Source organism: Paramisgurnus dabryanus, chromosome 24 (assembly GCF_030506205.2).
Source record: "Paramisgurnus dabryanus chromosome 24, PD_genome_1.1, whole genome shotgun sequence".
In the NCBI taxonomy this organism is placed as follows: domain Eukaryota; kingdom Metazoa; phylum Chordata; class Actinopteri; order Cypriniformes; family Cobitidae; genus Paramisgurnus; species Paramisgurnus dabryanus.
The window spans coordinates 653,513-669,908 of NC_133360.1; the positions used below are offsets into that span (position 1 = coordinate 653,513).

Sequence of the window (16,396 nt, forward strand, 5' to 3'; positions counted from 1 at the left end):
AATGGGAATAATGGTCGATTTTTTCCAGAGGGCAGGGACCATGTGGGAATCAACGGACCTCTGAAACACCGGGCACCATGCAGGGGTTAGCTCTGCAGCAAAGGTTTTAAGGAGAAAAGCAGAGATGCCATCCGGGCCGGCAGCTTTCTTTTTACATACATGGCTGAAAAGTGACTGAATTTTAAGTGTAAGGCAATTCACCTATTGGCCCAATGGTTCATCAAAATCTACAAGTAGCCAATAATAATAATAATTCAAAGTGGATTAGAATAAATCCAAACATAATTAATTTGCCAGGTAAAAGTTTAATGCAAATCACATAACCAATTTAAGATATATAAATTACAAAACATTAAACACGCAAGATCACTTTCAGTAGTTCACCCGAAAATGAAAATTCTTTCATTACTTACTCTCATGTTGTCACAAACCTGTATAAATTTCTTGGTTCTGATGAACACGAAGGAAGACATTTTAAGGAATGTTTGTTACCAAACCATTTATTATTTTTTCCTACTATGGGAGTCAGTGGGTTACTGAGTGAAGTAACCCAATCATTTCCCCTCCAAACTTTTCCACCTGACAGCCTAACCAAAATAAAATAAAATTTTCCTACCTTATTTTCTGGTTAATTAGGAATGTCACCAAATAATGATTGCCCGCATTATCCACCATTAACTGTATAGTTTATTTACAGCTATCAGTAAACTCCATCATTACTTCAAGATTCTGATTCTGAGCTCACAAGATCCTCATAATGTTGTCACAATGTGTGGTTCACAGTGATCTAAAAGTGTAGCCACTCTGAGCACTCACCGTTTGCTCGTATATTGAGGTCACAGTATGAGGTCACTGCACACTCACTGTGAGCTCATACTACCAATAAAGCAAATGATATACAAAGTTCCAGACGTCACTCAGAAAGCTAATATAGGTTTGCTAATTGAAAACATGTCACCAAAACGTCAGCATTTAATTGCAAATGATATCTGGCCAATAAAAGAAAAGTGAGAGAGAACACGCACAAACGCACGGCAACTAACTAACTTTCCTGCCAGCTGTGGGCATTAAACTAAAAACCTCTGGGTTAAACACAAGTCTAATTCTCCAACACTAGGCCACAATGCTTGGACAAAACAAATCTGTGAACCCCGCTCAATTTTACCTTCAATCTGTTTGAGCTTTCTTAAACCTTTATTTAGGCTTCTTAATGCCATAACTTTGTTGTTGACATTACACACCATGTATATGGCTGTATAAAATGCTGTGTAGAAAGTGTCCTAAATTTGATCCTATGATCATTGCTATAAAATTTCTTAGAAATTATAGGTAAGAAGAGTGAAGTTCTACTCTTGGGCCAATATTTTCCAGACATGAGTGCTGTCCTGCTATAACAGAATGAGTGTGCCGTTCCCCTAAAATTATGACCATAGTATGAGCTCACTGTGAGTGCACCGTGACTTCACATCATGAGCTATTGTCACTCATTGTGCACTCATACCATGAACTCAACATTTTGAATTCACAATAGACACATAAAATAGAAGAAAACAATGGGATGATTAATTTGAAATGGCTTTACTCGTATGTGCTTGACGTTTTTTCGACGCAGACAGATAAACATCTGGTTTGCCAAGATTACATACCAACATGTAAGCAGCTTTACCGTTTGGTTCTTTAAGAGACATGAACTTGAACAAATACGGCCATGGGTAATTCATCTCTACATCTTCAGATTCTGCGGTCATGCCTCTCTCTATCACAAACATTATAGTATGAGTCTGTGTGGTGACTTTACTCCTGCATATTCTGTACGTAATCATCAGACAATCTCCGCAAAGATGTGTGACAGAACCATAGATGGCAGTTCTGAACAATTTGAGTTTGTGATCCAAGTTAGTAAGAAAAGAAGAAGACGCTGCTGCGCTCAGTGCGCTGCTGGAGGCACAACGTAATGTAGCGTCTGGTCACGCTACACTGCTACTTGCTGGAATAAGTATTTAACTAGCAGAATAGAATATTTAAGATAAAGTGTTTAACATTTTAAACATTTATATTTTGTAAGTTAGTGATCATATACATCACATTAATGATAAATACATTCAGTCAGTTAAAGTAAAAGAATACGTTGTACTGATGAAAACATATTGAATTTGAGCAAACGACAGAGATATGAATCTTATGAGATGAATCATCCAATCAAGTTTAAAGCTTATATTTGTGGATTTGAGCTCCATGTGTAGACTGATCAGGTTATATATGTACTGAATTTGGTTAAAGTAACAACTGTGGAGTGATATGTTATCTACTGACTTGAACTGTATCAGTACATTTTCTGGCAGATCCGCAGTCGAGATTTATCATCAGGAAACAATGTGACCGATTGTAAACCTAACACCACAGACATCCAGAAGAAAGAGCTGGAAGGAAAACAAAGAGCATTATATAAAACAGAGAACTATTAATACAGTATTTGTTGTGTTGAACAGTGCATACATGTCTGAATACATCAGCTGTTTGTGTGCCCTTGTGTCTGCTTTGACTCAGAGATACCTGTATATCTAAAATTAACTGCAAAAAATTCATCAAAACTAAACGCAAATCCAAATGCTGAGTGTTTAGGTAAAACTTATCAGAGAACTTTAACAAATAACACAAACAATATTTGTTTAAAAAAAAGTTTAACAATTAAGTTGATGGATATTCAAATAGTTGTCTACAATTCATAGATATAGAAAAAAACTGATCAATGAATGATTATACAAATGCTTGTGAATGTTTATAAAAGTTATGAAATATTTCCAATTGTTGGGACTTATGACATCAATCATGAAGATGGAATTAAATGATGTCAATAACAAATACAGATCTATAAATGGCGAAGTGTTGCAACCCCTTTTACAGCAATTAACATGACCAAATAGAGTCTGTGTACACAGAAGCATCTCTATAAAAGAATGAAGTTTTCCCCACTTCAACAAGACCTCACACAGACCCACCCACGGTAAGATCATTTACTACACCTGTATCTGATATTGGTTAGATTGATTATACCAAACTGCACTATATTGAACTATACTATACTACTATATTATGCTATACTATACTATGCTATACGATTCCATAATACACTACAATATACTATACTGCACTATGCTATACCATCCTACACTTTACTGAACTAAATTACACTATACTGCATGCTATGCTATAATATACTGTACTGTGCTATACTATACGATACTACACTATAATACACTATACTAAACTGCACTATACTATACTATACAATACTATACTATACTATACTATACTATACTATACTGAAGTGTACTTTTTTATTCTATAATATATTGTACTGTGCTATTCTATACCATACTACACTATACTGCACTATACTATACAATACTGAACTATACTATATTGAACTACACTACACTTTACTGAACTAAATTACACTATACTGCATGCTATGCTATAATATACTGTACTGTGCTATACTATACGATACTACACTATAATACACTATACTAAACTGCACTATACTATACTATACTATACTATACTATACTATACTATACTATACAATACTATACTATACTATACTATACTATACTATACTGAAGTGTACTTTTTTATTCTATCATATATTGTACTGTGCTATTCTATACCATACTACACTATACTGCACTATACTATACAATACTGAACTATACTATATTGAACTACACTACACTTTACTGAACTAAATTACACTATACTGCATGCTATGCTATAATATACTGTACTGTGCTATACTATACGATACTACACTATAATACACTATACTAAACTGCACTATACTATACTATACAATACTATACAATACTATACTATACTATACTATACTGAAGTGTACTTTTTTATTCTATCATATATTGTACTGTGCTATTCTATACCATACTACACTATACTGCACTATACTATACAATACTGAACTATACTATATTGAACTACACTACACTTTACTGAACTAAATTACACTATACTGCATGCTATGCTATAATATACTGTACTGTGCTATACTATACGATACTACACTATAATACACTATACTAAACTGCACTATACTATACTATACTATACTATACTATACTATACTATACTATACTGAAGGGTACTTTTTTATTCTATAATATATTGTACTGTGCTATTCTATACCATACTACACTATACTGCACTATACTATACAATACTGAACTATACTATATTGAACTACACTGCACTTTTCTGCAGAGTTTAGCTCTGACCCTGCACATGCTTGCAATTTTCTGGTATTCCTGAAGACCTTAATGACCTTGCTCAGGTGTTTGATTAATGCTGGGGCTGGATTTTGAGAGCCAGGGTTGAGAACCTTTTCACTGTACTTTACTGCACTATACTATACTATACTATACTATACTATACTATACTATACTATACTATACTATACTATACTATACTATACTATACTATACTATACACAGAGCCAGGTTGATTCCTCTAGAATTGATCAGTTACTCATGATAAAACACAGTAAAATGTGTATAATTTCTTATAATACACATTATCCCTCCAGTTTTACAGGCAAGGCTTAAGGCTAGTCCTGGACTAAAACACATGTTTGAGCTGTCTCAACTGAAATACACTGACAAATCTTAAAATATGCCATTGCCATTGATTTGTCTGAAGATACAAACCAGTAACATCTTTTTCTAAGGCATGTTTATAAAAGATGCTTAAACATCTTCAACATTTAATTAATGCCTAGTCCTGGCTTTAGCTGAGCCTTGTCTAACCATAGTACTTTTTGATTAATTCTAGATTACTTTTGACCTATGTTTATTTTTTGATGTTACATTACATTGTACTATTTTGACATACAGTACTATTAATCCTTTGGCACTTACAATGCTATATATAGTCTAGTATGTTAAGATTAACATTGTTCTTACAATACACATATAAATCACGCCAGGCACGCTACTGTGGATCAGTTGGCTTATGAAAGCTTTTTTAAGCTTATGAAAAAAATCACCAAAAAATGTTTCATTCTAACAGGTATTGTATTTGACAGCTTTCATCTATATGTTTAGTGAACAAGACCCTGAACATCATTTCTCTGAACTGAGGCTGTGAAAAAGGTAAAACAAAAGTTTCTGTTTGTATGATTTAATGAATAAACATGCATGTAGAGTTCAGACTCAGTAGAAACTCTGGCACTGATTTAATGTGATTCAGAAACAAACATCTGAACACAACTGACTGAACGCTCCTGTAAACATCCCTAAGCTTCAAATCCCTAAAATGATCAATTGAGCTTTCATAAAATACAAATGTCTGTATTTTAAGATAAATATGGCTAGTTAGAAGATCCTTGACCTGTCTGACATGTTTTCTTCAATTTATATCACATGTAATTTGTGTTATTTAATCTTTTCAATGACTTTAATTTTGAAATGTGGAAAACAGTCATGGTAAAGAGCTAGAATGTGTGTTTCTGGTAGAGTATGAATGTAAGTTTTGATGAAATTCAAAGAACAGGATCCTTCATGAAGTACAAATATACAGATCTTTTTATTTTTATAATACTTCAGGAGAAGTCATCATGGGAGATGCTGAGATGGAGTGTTTTGGCCCAGCGGCCATTTACCTCCGGAAACCAGAGAAAGAGAGGATTGAGGCTCAGAACGCCCCGTTTGATGCCAAAACAGCCTTCTATGTATCTGATCCAGAAGAGATGTTCTTGAAGGGTACTCTTCTTAGTAGAGAGGGTGACAAAGTTACCGTCAAAACTCATAGTGGAAAGGTACGTTAAAAACTATAAACTATGAAGTTGAGAATTTATTTACTGATATTAATATCTTGAGTCATGTCTAACTCACCCTGATGCGGTTGTTTATTATCAGACTGTCACTGTCAAAGAAGATCAAATCTTTCCCATGAATCCACCCAAGTTTGACAAAATTGAGGACATGGCCATGATGACCCACCTCAATGAGGCAACTGTGCTGTATAATCTCAAAGAGCGTTACGCAGCATGGATGATCTATGTAAGTCTAAACACATCACTTTTAATACCTGCGATGAGGTTGATGTTGAACTCACGTCTCTGTTTCAGACCTACTCTGGTTTGTTCTGCGCCACCGTCAATCCATACAAATGGCTGCCGGTGTACGATTCAGTTGTTGTGAATGGATACAGGGGCAAAAAAAGAGTTGAAGCCCCTCCACACATCTTTTCCATCTCTGACAACGCCTACCAGTTCATGCTCACCGGTCAGACACTCTTTAAAAAGTTTTTAAACAAATAACTAAAAATGTTTTTCTAGTAAACACGAAACTTAATCTTACCAAATTGGTAATGTTTTAGTCTGTGTACGATAAAATTTCATTGTAATGTTCTGTTACTAACCAACTTTTAACACGTTTTCTCAGATCGTGAGAACCAGTCTATCCTAATTACGTGAGTTTAGAAATCTTTTTTAAGATTCATTTATAATTTATGACAACAAAACTTTTGTAATGTACTTTGTATGAACTTTATACTATTGTATTTCTAATGTAAAGTGTCTTACATTTCCGTTTCCCACTCCAGCGGAGAATCCGGCGCAGGAAAGACGGTCAACACCAAACGTGTCATCCAGTACTTTGCGACAATCGCTGTGGCTGGACCAAAGAAGACAGAACCTGTTGCAGGAAAAATGCAGGTTAGCAAACGCACAATACTGTAAAAATAAACAAAGTTTAGTGACACAACTGTTCTACATGATGAAATTACTCGTATACGCCACAGGGGTCGCTGGAAGATCAAATCATTGCAGCAAACCCCCTGCTGGAGGCTTATGGTAATGCCAAGACTATAAGGAACGACAACTCGTCTCGTTTTGTAAGTTAAAGTCAGATGAAATGCATTATCATTTGTGTTATACCTTTCCAAGATGGCAGACATTCAAATGTGTCCTAAATAATGTTTCAGGGTAAATTCATCAGGATTCACTTTGGGACAACTGGGAAACTGGCGTCAGCTGATATTGAAACTTGTGAGTAGCACCGTTTTAAAACCAAAACATGTTTTATTTTTAAATAAGCATGAATATCAGTCATCTGAAGTCAATGTTCTCCTGTAAAGATCTGCTGGAAAAGTCAAGAGTAACATTCCAGCTGTCTGCTGAGAGGAGCTTCCACATCTTCTACCAGCTCATGACTGGACACAAACCAGAACTGCTTGGTGAGAAATCCATATAACCGTATGATTTAATACACTCATTCTCTCAAAATTGCGTAGGTTTTTCGTATTTATACACATTTGAACTTTCCACCTAATTCACAAATATAATGTAAACATCTAATATGAACGTAATTATAAACTTTATAATTATATCCATTTATTTGATTATAGCGCACATGATAATTGCAAACGTGTCGTAAGTTGTTATGCGTACAATTAGAAGACATATTATTATGAAAGTTTTTGTTAAATTGGTATTTGATTGCATCTGTATGCACAAAATATGAACAAATTTGTAGGTATTCATGCTTACTAAATGTTTCAGAGCAGTGTTAATATAGTGCACATGAAATGTTTACAGATGCACTGCTTATCACCACCAATCCTTATGACTATCCAATAATCAGCCATGGACAAATCACTGTCAAGAGTATTGATGATGTGGAAGAGTTCATTGCCACAGATGTATGTGGTGAAAACAACATTATTACTTATTTGCATGAGTAGAAATGATGCTTGTGCATAAGTTAACGTAGAACAAAAACACCTCACTTGGCTCTCACATGTTGCCCCCCCAAAAAACAGAGTGCTATTGACATTCTGGGCTTCACTGCTGAGGAGAAAATAAGCATCTTCAAGCTGACAGGTGCTGTGATGCATCATGGCAGCATGAAGTTTAAGGAGAAGCAGAGAGAGGAGCAGGCTGAACCTGATGGCAATGAGGGTGAGAGATAAACTGTCTGAAGAGAGATGATACTCTTATTAATGTACAAGCATTCATTTACTGACCATTATATGGAAATCTCTTCTTGTTTATAGTGGCTGATAAAATCGCCTATCTCATGGGCCTGAACTCTGCAGACCTGCTGAAAGCTGTGTGTTACCCCAGAGTGAAGGTCGGAAATGAGTATGTGACCAAAGGTCAAACTGTACCACAGGTAATGATGACTAACACAATCAATGTCTATTGAACAGACAAAATCTAAAATCATCTTGGATAAAATCCATGACCTACATATGCCCTTTTACAGGTAACTAACACAGTCAACGCTCTGTGCAAGTCAGTTTATGAGAAAATGTTCTCTTGGATGGTCGTCCGTATCAATGAGATGTTGGACACAAAGCAGGCCAGACAGTTCTACATTGGTGTGCTGGACATCGCTGGATTTGAGATATTTGATGTAAGCATCGATTACTAATACGTTTCTAAGAATCAAGATATAAATGTAAAGATATAAGAGGGAGAATTTGCTTGTGTTGAAATTTCAGTACAACAGCTTGGAGCAGCTCTGCATCAACTTCACCAACGAGAAACTGCAACAGTTTTTCAATCATCACATGTTTGTGCTGGAGCAAGAGGAGTACAAGAAAGAAGGCATTGAATGGGCGTTCATTGACTTTGGAATGGACTTAGCTGCCTGCATTGAGCTTATTGAGAAGGTAAAAATAAAGACAAAACAATGATTATATTATGTACTTATGCTAAAGCTTGGACATTTCTCCACCAGCCAATGGGCATCTTCTCCATCCTTGAAGAGGAGTGCATGTTCCCCAAGGCCACAGATGGAAGTTTCAAAAACAAGCTGCACGATCAGCATCTTGGCAAAAGTGCAGCTTTTCAGAAGCCCAAACCTGTCAAAGGCAAAGCAGAAGCTCACTTCTCTCTGCTGCACTACGCCGGCACTGTTGACTATAACATTACTGGCTGGTTGGACAAGAACAAGGATCCACTGAACGATTCTGTTGTGCAACTCTATCAGAAGTCATCAGTCAAACTGCTGTCCTTCCTCTATGTCGCTCATGCAGGTGCTGAAGGTAAAAATGACAGAACAAGTGATGACAATACAATATTATGAGATTAATTCTAATATTAAATAATGATTAACTTGTATCGCCTTCACACAAAACAGCTGAAGCTGCTGGAAAGAAAGCATGCAAGAAGAAGGGTGGTTCATTCCAGACCGTGTCTGCACTGTTTAGGGTATGTTTTGCTCAACAGCAGGTAAAATGTTTTATTTCAAGTTAGATTACTGTCCAAGTCAACACATCAATTTTGATTCTACAGGAGAACTTGGGCAAACTGATGACAAACCTGAGGAGCACTCACCCTCACTTTGTGCGCTGCCTGATTCCCAATGAGTCCAAGACTCCAGGTAAAGACTCTAGATTGAAACGTGCAATGATTGTTTAAGTTACTTAGAAAACTCATTACTGTTTTAGGTCTGATAAAGAACCACCTGGTTATCCATCAGCTGAGGTGTAATGGTGTGCTGGAGGGTATCAGAATCTGCAGAAAGGGTTTCCCCAGCAGAATCCTCTATGGTGATTTCAAGCAGAGGTATTCTGTTTAAACAATCACAGTGTAACAATAATATCACTACAAATACAGTCAAGACCTATCATTAATGTTTCAAAACACTTGATTTCAGATATAAAGTATTGAATGCTAGTGTCATCCCTGAGGGACAATTCATTGACAACAAGAAAGCTTCAGAGAAACTCTTGGGCTCTATTGATGTCGACCACACTCAGTATAAATTTGGACACACCAAAGTATGTTATGGAATTTTTTTTTTATCTTGAATCTAAATATCTAGAATGCTAGGTGGACAGAGACTACAGGTTTGCTACCAGTTAAAATAAATCCTGTGTTGGGATTCCAGGTGTTCTTTAAAGCTGGTTTGCTAGGTACTCTTGAAGAGCTGAGAGATGAAAAACTAGCAGCGCTGGTGACCATGACTCAGGCTCAGTGCCGTGGATTCCTCACAAGGAAGGAGTTTTTCAAGATGATGGAGAGGAGGTACAATGCACTTACAAAAACTGGAAAACAATTGAAATTGAATGAAATGGTTTCAAAGTGTGATGTTAACTGATGATATTTTACACAGAGAATCCATTTTTACCATCCAATACAACATCCGCTCGTTCATGAATGTGAAACACTGGCCATGGATGAAGATTTACTTCAAGATCAAACCTCTTCTGAAGACTGCAGAGACAGAGAAAGAAATGGCAGCCATGAAGGAGAACTATGAGAAAATGAAGGAAGATCTGGATAAGGCACTATCGAAAAAGAAGGAGCTTGAGGAGAAAATGGTGTCACTCATGCAGGAGAAAAATAATCTTCAACTGCAAGTAGCATCTGTGAGTGCTGCAGTGCTTATAATCATATTTAAATATGTCATTAGGTTTAAGAAATTAACCTTGTCCTTATCCCAATGAATAGGAAGCTGACAATCTCAGTGATGCTGAAGAGAGATGTGAAGGTCTTATCAAAAGCAAGATCCAGCTCGAGGCGAAACTCAAAGAGTCAACCGAGAGACTGGAGGATGAGGAGGAGATCAATGCTGAACTGACTGCAAAGAAGAGGAAACTAGAAGATGAATGCTCTGAACTGAAGAAAGATATTGATGACCTGGAGCTCACCTTGGCCAAAGTGGAAAAGGAAAAACATGCAACAGAAAATAAGGTTCACATTTAATCACATCTTCTTAACACAGCTCGTGTTTATACTTGATGAGAAAAACACTGAAAATGCTTGCATTTAGGTTAAAAATCTGACTGAGGAGATGGTCTCTCAGGATGAAAGCATTGTCAAGCTGACCAAGGAGAAGAAAGCCCTCCAAGAGGCACACCAGCAAACCCTTGATGACCTTCAGGCAGAGGAAGACAAAGTCAACTCTCTAACTAAAGCCAAGGGAAAACTTGAGCAGCAAGTGGATGATGTAAGATGTTTGGCATGAGAATAAAACCATAAATAAATGAAAGAAATTGATCTGATTGTAGGAGATTCTAATGTACTGGCTTTTGTGGACAGCTTGAGGGTTCATTGGAGCAAGAGAAGAAACTCCGCATGGACCTTGAGAGAGCCAAGAGAAAGCTTGAGGGTGATCTGAAACTGGCCCAGGAATCACTAATGGACCTGGAGAATGACAAACAACAATCAGACGAAAAGATCAAAAAGTGAGTTGAAGATAGAAAATGAGCAAATGTAAACAAATACATATTTTACAAAACCTTAATTTTCTTGAAACAGGAAGGACTTTGAGATAAGTCAACTGATCAGCAAGATTGAAGATGAACAGTCTTTGGGAGCACAGCTTCAGAAGAAGATCAAAGAACTTCAGGTAATGTCTATTATATTATAAAGTACCTAACTAGGAAAATCACATTACCAATATGACAAGCTAAGTGGATATTTTAAAATCAGGCCCGTATAGAGGAGCTGGAAGAAGAAATTGAGTCCGAGCGAGCTGCTCGTGCTAGAGTGGAGAAGCAGAGAGCTGATCTCTCCAGGGAACTTGAAGAGATCAGCGAGAGGCTTGAGGAAGCTGGTGGTGCCACTTCTGCCCAGATTGAGATGAACAAGAAGCGTGAAGCAGAATTCATGAAGTTGCGTCGTGATCTGGAAGAGTCCACCTTGCAGCATGAGGCTACAGCTGCTGCTCTCCGAAAGAAGCAGGCAGACAGTGTAGCAGAGCTCGGAGAACAGATTGACAACCTCCAGCGTGTTAAGCAAAAGCTGGAGAAGGAGAAGAGTGAGTACAAGATGGAGATTGATGACTTATCAAGCAACATGGAGTCAGTGGCCAAATCAAAGGTAATCATAACTATGGAACTTTAAATGTACATAGAAACAAACATGGGTAAAACTTTTTTATTGTCTTAGGCTAACTTAGAGAAGATGTGCCGCACTCTTGAAGACCAACTGAGTGAAATCAAGTGCAAGAATGAAGAAAATGTTCGCCAGCTCAATGACACGAGTGCTCAAAGAGCAAGACTTGCCACTGAGAATGGTTAGTGAGTAACAAAATTTTGTTCTAAATAAAACTGTTCAATAGAATTATTAACACAAAGGGGATGAACAGGTGAACTGGCTCGTCAGCTGGAGGAGAAAGAAGCTCTTGTTTCTCAGCTGACCAGAGGAAAACAGGCTTTCACTCAGCAGATTGAAGAACTCAAGAGACATGTTGAGGAGGAACTTAAGGTAAAATTACAACACATAGTGAAATGTATTTCCATTTCAAGAAAACCAACAAGACCCAGACTTCTAATGCAAATTAAACATGTTCAATTTTAGGCTAAGAACGCCCTGGCCCATGCTGTCCAGTCTGCTCGCCATGATTGTGATCTGCTCAGAGAGCAGTATGAGGAGGAGCAAGAGGCAAAAGGTGAACTTCAGCGTGGCATGTCTAAGGCCAACAGTGAGGTGGCTCAGTGGAGAGCCAAATATGAGACTGATGCTATCCAACGCACTGAGGAGCTTGAGGAAGCCAAGTATACAAATGCACAACATTTAAGTTAATTATTGAGCAATTTATATCTGATAAACCCAGGCATAATTGCATACAATTTTCCACAGGAAAAAGCTGGCCCAGCGTCTCCAGGATGCTGAAGAATCTGTTGAGGCTGTGAACTCCAAGTGTGCTTCTCTGGAAAAGACCAAGCAGAGATTGCTGGGTGAAGTCGAGGACCTCATGATTGATGTGGAGAGAGCAAACTCATTGGCTGCCAACTTGGACAAGAAACAAAGAAACTTTGATAAGGTAAGGAAAACATGACATCTAAAACCTAAACTTCATGAAAATAATGAACTTTAATCATTACGTTTCTATTTTTGTCAGGTCCTGGCAGATTGGAAACAAAAGTATGAGGAAGGTCAGGCTGAGCTAGAAGGTGCTCAGAAAGAAGCTCGTTCCCTCAGCACTGAGCTGTTCAAGATAAAGAACTCTTATGAAGAGGCTCTTGATCACCTGGAGACTCTGAAGAGAGAGAACAAGAATTTGCAACGTAAATGACTTTATTTAACATACCCTTAATAAAGAAGCATTAAAACTTAATAACTTTAAGAACTGTATTTTTTACCTTTAGAGGAGATTTCTGACCTCACTGAGCAGCTTGGAGAGACTGGAAAGAGCATTCATGAATTAGAGAAAGCCAAGAAGACAGTGGAGATTGAGAAATCAGAGATCCAGACTGCTCTGGAAGAAGCTGAGGTAAAAGCTATAGTAAAACCATGCAAGAATCTGTTACTCTCCCTGTTTCACTCTTCTAGTATGTTAATAAAACCTCACTGCTGTTTATCAGAGTACTCTGGAACATGAAGAAACCAAGATTCTTCGTATCCAGCTAGAGCTGACTCAAATCAAGAGTGAGATTGACAGAAAGATTGCTGAGAAAGATGAGGAGATTGAGCAGATCAAGAGAAATAGCCAACGAGTGATTGATTCCATGCAAACCACTTTGGACTCTGAGGTCAGGAGCAGAAACGATGCCCTAAGAGTCAAGAAGAAGATGGAGGGAGATCTCAATGAGATGGAGATTCAGCTGAGCCATGCAAACCGCCAGGCTGCTGAGGCCCAGAAACAGCTCAGGAGCATCCAGTGCCAGCTCAAGGTAATCATCCTTCTGTAAAAGTCTTCTCACAATGTTTAGTTGTCCGATTTTGACTGAGCATAAATATTGACACCCTTAACTTACCACAGGATGCCCAACTGCACCTTGATGAAGCCATCAGAGGACAGGAAGACATGAAGGAGCAGGCTGCCATGGTGGAGCGCAGGAATAACCTGATGCAAGCAGAGATTGAGGAGCTGAGAGTTGCACTGGAGCAAGCTGAGAGAGGCCGCAAAATGGCCGAGCAGGAGCTTTTGGATGCCAGTGAGCGTGTGGGACTGTTGCACTCTCAGGTACAATAATTGTACAATAACACTAAACTTGAGAACAGCTGTTTGAGAGTAACAGTGAGGTTTCTGACTAAAGCTGTTGATGTCTACAGAATACAAGTCTTATTAACACCAAGAAGAAGATTGAGACTGATCTAGTCCAAGTTCAAGGTGAAGTGGATGATGCGGTTCAGGAGGCAAGAAATGCAGAGGAGAAAGCCAAGAAGGCCATTACTGATGTGAGCGTTTGCTATAGTCTACTTTCAAAGTAGAAATTCTTCTGAAGAGCATGTGCAATTATATCATTCCCAAATGAGGCTTTCATGTGTCTTTGTCCAAAAGCTTAGTTAATGATATTTGGGTCTCAATCCAGGCTGCCATGATGGCTGAGGAGCTGAAGAAGGAGCAGGACACCAGTTCTCACCTGGAGAGGATGAAGAAGAACATGGAGATTACGGTCAAAGACCTGCAGCACCGTCTGGATGAGGCAGAGAGTCTGGCCATGAAAGGTGGAAAGAAACAACTCCAGAAACTGGAGGCTAGGGTAGGTTTCAATGTTTATATGAGATCATATGAGATCATATGGATTAAATCAAACAACTATTTGCTGACATGCAATAACACTGAGCAGTGGACATTACTTAAAAAATATGGTTAGCACCACTAACATACCAAACCAAAAAAAACAAAATAACCAAAAAGAGATTTAAGACAGTGACTCCGACAAGTGAAGTGACAAAACGAGTGAGAAGATCTATGGATGTTATGCATGAGTTTACTTTTTATGTAGTCATAAAAATTGACCAAACGTATTGTATCATACTTCTTTACTGAAGGTGCGTGAGCTGGAGGGTGAAGTTGAGTCTGAACAGAGACGTAGTGCTGAAGCTGTTAAAGGAGTGCGCAAATACGAGAGGAGAGTGAAGGAACTCACATACCAGGTTCTTACCATCTGTACAGCAGTAACAACAGATGAGTTAATCTACAATGCTGGATAGTGATTTAACCTCTTTCACCTCTACAGACTGAAGAAGATAAGAAGAATGTGATGAGACTGCAGGATTTGGTGGACAAGCTGCAGATGAAAGTCAAGGCCTACAAGCGCCAGGCTGAGGAAGCTGTGAGTGATGGTTTTGTGTTTGAACATTGTGACATCATCTTAAAAGTTCATAAATCAAATGAGAAGATCTAAAATAACTAACAACATAAATCTCACTTCATAGGAGGAGCAGGCCAACACTCACCTGGCAAAGCACAGGAAGGTGCAGAATGAGATGGAGGAGGCTCAGGAACGCGCTGATATTGCAGAGTCCCAGGTCAACAAGCTGAGAGCCAAGAGCCGTGAGATTGGGAAGGTGAGCGCCACCTGCTGGTACTGTAACTAAACTGCTACCTAAAATAATTGCAGAATAAGCACATACATGCATACAGTTAGGTTATAAAATCCGAGACAACACAATTCAATTTTAATTGGAAATAAATTACATTCATTAATTTAGTAAAATATATGCATTTTCCTTTTTTTAGGGAAAAGACTAAGCAGAGAAAAACCTGAAGCCTGAATCACAACAGAAAGTAATCATAAAATATGAACTACTTGTAACTAATAAAAAGCTGTTGTGTCCTTACGATTGTGTTATTGCAGTTATTAAAACAATTGTGAAGTCAAAATAAACCAAAAACTACAGGTTGACGTGAAAAATATGAATGTCTTTATCTCACCAATTCTTCTATAAACATTTTTCAGAAGTGAAAGACACAGATGATACAAAGTTATAGCCTTTCTTGATGAAGCTGTATCATCTGTAAAAAATGAAGTGGTATGGAAGACTGCAGAAAGAGAAAAAATCCCTTTCACATTGATAACAAACATCTGCAGAGCTTCTAAATTCAATCCAGAATTTAAGCATCAGTAAATTTATAACAACACAAAAATATGAATTGGGTGATAACAAATGATCATAAATTCATTTTATAAAAAGCTATACACTTGTAATTACTGTCAAGCTGAATCTGATGGTTTTATGAATTATTTAGAATTTAAAACTATCAATGACAGTGATAAAACATTTTGTGAAGCACCCTTTTCCATTAAAGTAGTTATATATTCAATTACGCACATCAAAAATAATAAATCGCCAGGCACTGATAACTTGAGTAGAGTTTTCCAAAGAACTGAGCCCTTTTTTTGTTTAAGTTCTTTAAGGAAAGAATTGAAAATGGATTAATAAGATTAATTCCCAAACCAAAAAAAGGATATTATCCTCCCTGACAATTGGCGCCTAATGAGTTTACTTAACAATGACTATTAAATATTTGCTCTCTTTAGCTACAAGACTAAAACTTTAATTAGACACAATTTACTGATGAAACTAGGCACATAACAAATAACATTATGTCAGTATTAGATATTTTAGATTAACCTGAGTTTTTTTGTAGATAATGATTTCATTCTATTTGTAGATTTCTAGGCTCTTGTGGAA

The 16,396-nt window shown here is 37.4% G+C and overlaps 1 protein-coding gene across 1 annotated transcript in view; it reads left to right on the forward strand.

Annotated features, from left to right (window-relative positions):
* The window catches only part of LOC135721075 (uncharacterized), a 42,811-nt gene that overhangs the window by 17,094 nt on the left and 9,321 nt on the right, over positions 1-16,396 (forward strand). Inside the window, exons 40-75 of the mRNA XM_065243204.2 lie at positions 5,616-5,827; positions 5,928-6,071; positions 6,140-6,296; positions 6,456-6,483; positions 6,616-6,727; positions 6,814-6,906; positions 6,997-7,060; positions 7,150-7,248; positions 7,610-7,713; positions 7,834-7,972; positions 8,068-8,186; positions 8,280-8,429; positions 8,518-8,688; positions 8,757-9,063; positions 9,159-9,229; positions 9,314-9,401; positions 9,469-9,586; positions 9,678-9,801; positions 9,912-10,048; positions 10,137-10,392; positions 10,475-10,717; positions 10,797-10,973; positions 11,066-11,211; positions 11,285-11,375; positions 11,459-11,848; positions 11,918-12,044; positions 12,117-12,235; positions 12,329-12,525; positions 12,611-12,794; positions 12,873-13,038; positions 13,120-13,244; positions 13,336-13,644; positions 13,734-13,937; positions 14,027-14,152; positions 14,287-14,457; positions 14,750-14,854. Coding sequence (XP_065099276.2) covers positions 5,616-5,827; positions 5,928-6,071; positions 6,140-6,296; positions 6,456-6,483; positions 6,616-6,727; positions 6,814-6,906; positions 6,997-7,060; positions 7,150-7,248; positions 7,610-7,713; positions 7,834-7,972; positions 8,068-8,186; positions 8,280-8,429; positions 8,518-8,688; positions 8,757-9,063; positions 9,159-9,229; positions 9,314-9,401; positions 9,469-9,586; positions 9,678-9,801; positions 9,912-10,048; positions 10,137-10,392; positions 10,475-10,717; positions 10,797-10,973; positions 11,066-11,211; positions 11,285-11,375; positions 11,459-11,848; positions 11,918-12,044; positions 12,117-12,235; positions 12,329-12,525; positions 12,611-12,794; positions 12,873-13,038; positions 13,120-13,244; positions 13,336-13,644; positions 13,734-13,937; positions 14,027-14,152; positions 14,287-14,457; positions 14,750-14,854 — 5,573 coding nt within the window. The remainder of the gene's footprint in view (positions 1-5,615; positions 5,828-5,927; positions 6,072-6,139; positions 6,297-6,455; positions 6,484-6,615; positions 6,728-6,813; positions 6,907-6,996; positions 7,061-7,149; positions 7,249-7,609; positions 7,714-7,833; positions 7,973-8,067; positions 8,187-8,279; positions 8,430-8,517; positions 8,689-8,756; positions 9,064-9,158; positions 9,230-9,313; positions 9,402-9,468; positions 9,587-9,677; positions 9,802-9,911; positions 10,049-10,136; positions 10,393-10,474; positions 10,718-10,796; positions 10,974-11,065; positions 11,212-11,284; positions 11,376-11,458; positions 11,849-11,917; positions 12,045-12,116; positions 12,236-12,328; positions 12,526-12,610; positions 12,795-12,872; positions 13,039-13,119; positions 13,245-13,335; positions 13,645-13,733; positions 13,938-14,026; positions 14,153-14,286; positions 14,458-14,749; positions 14,855-16,396) is intronic.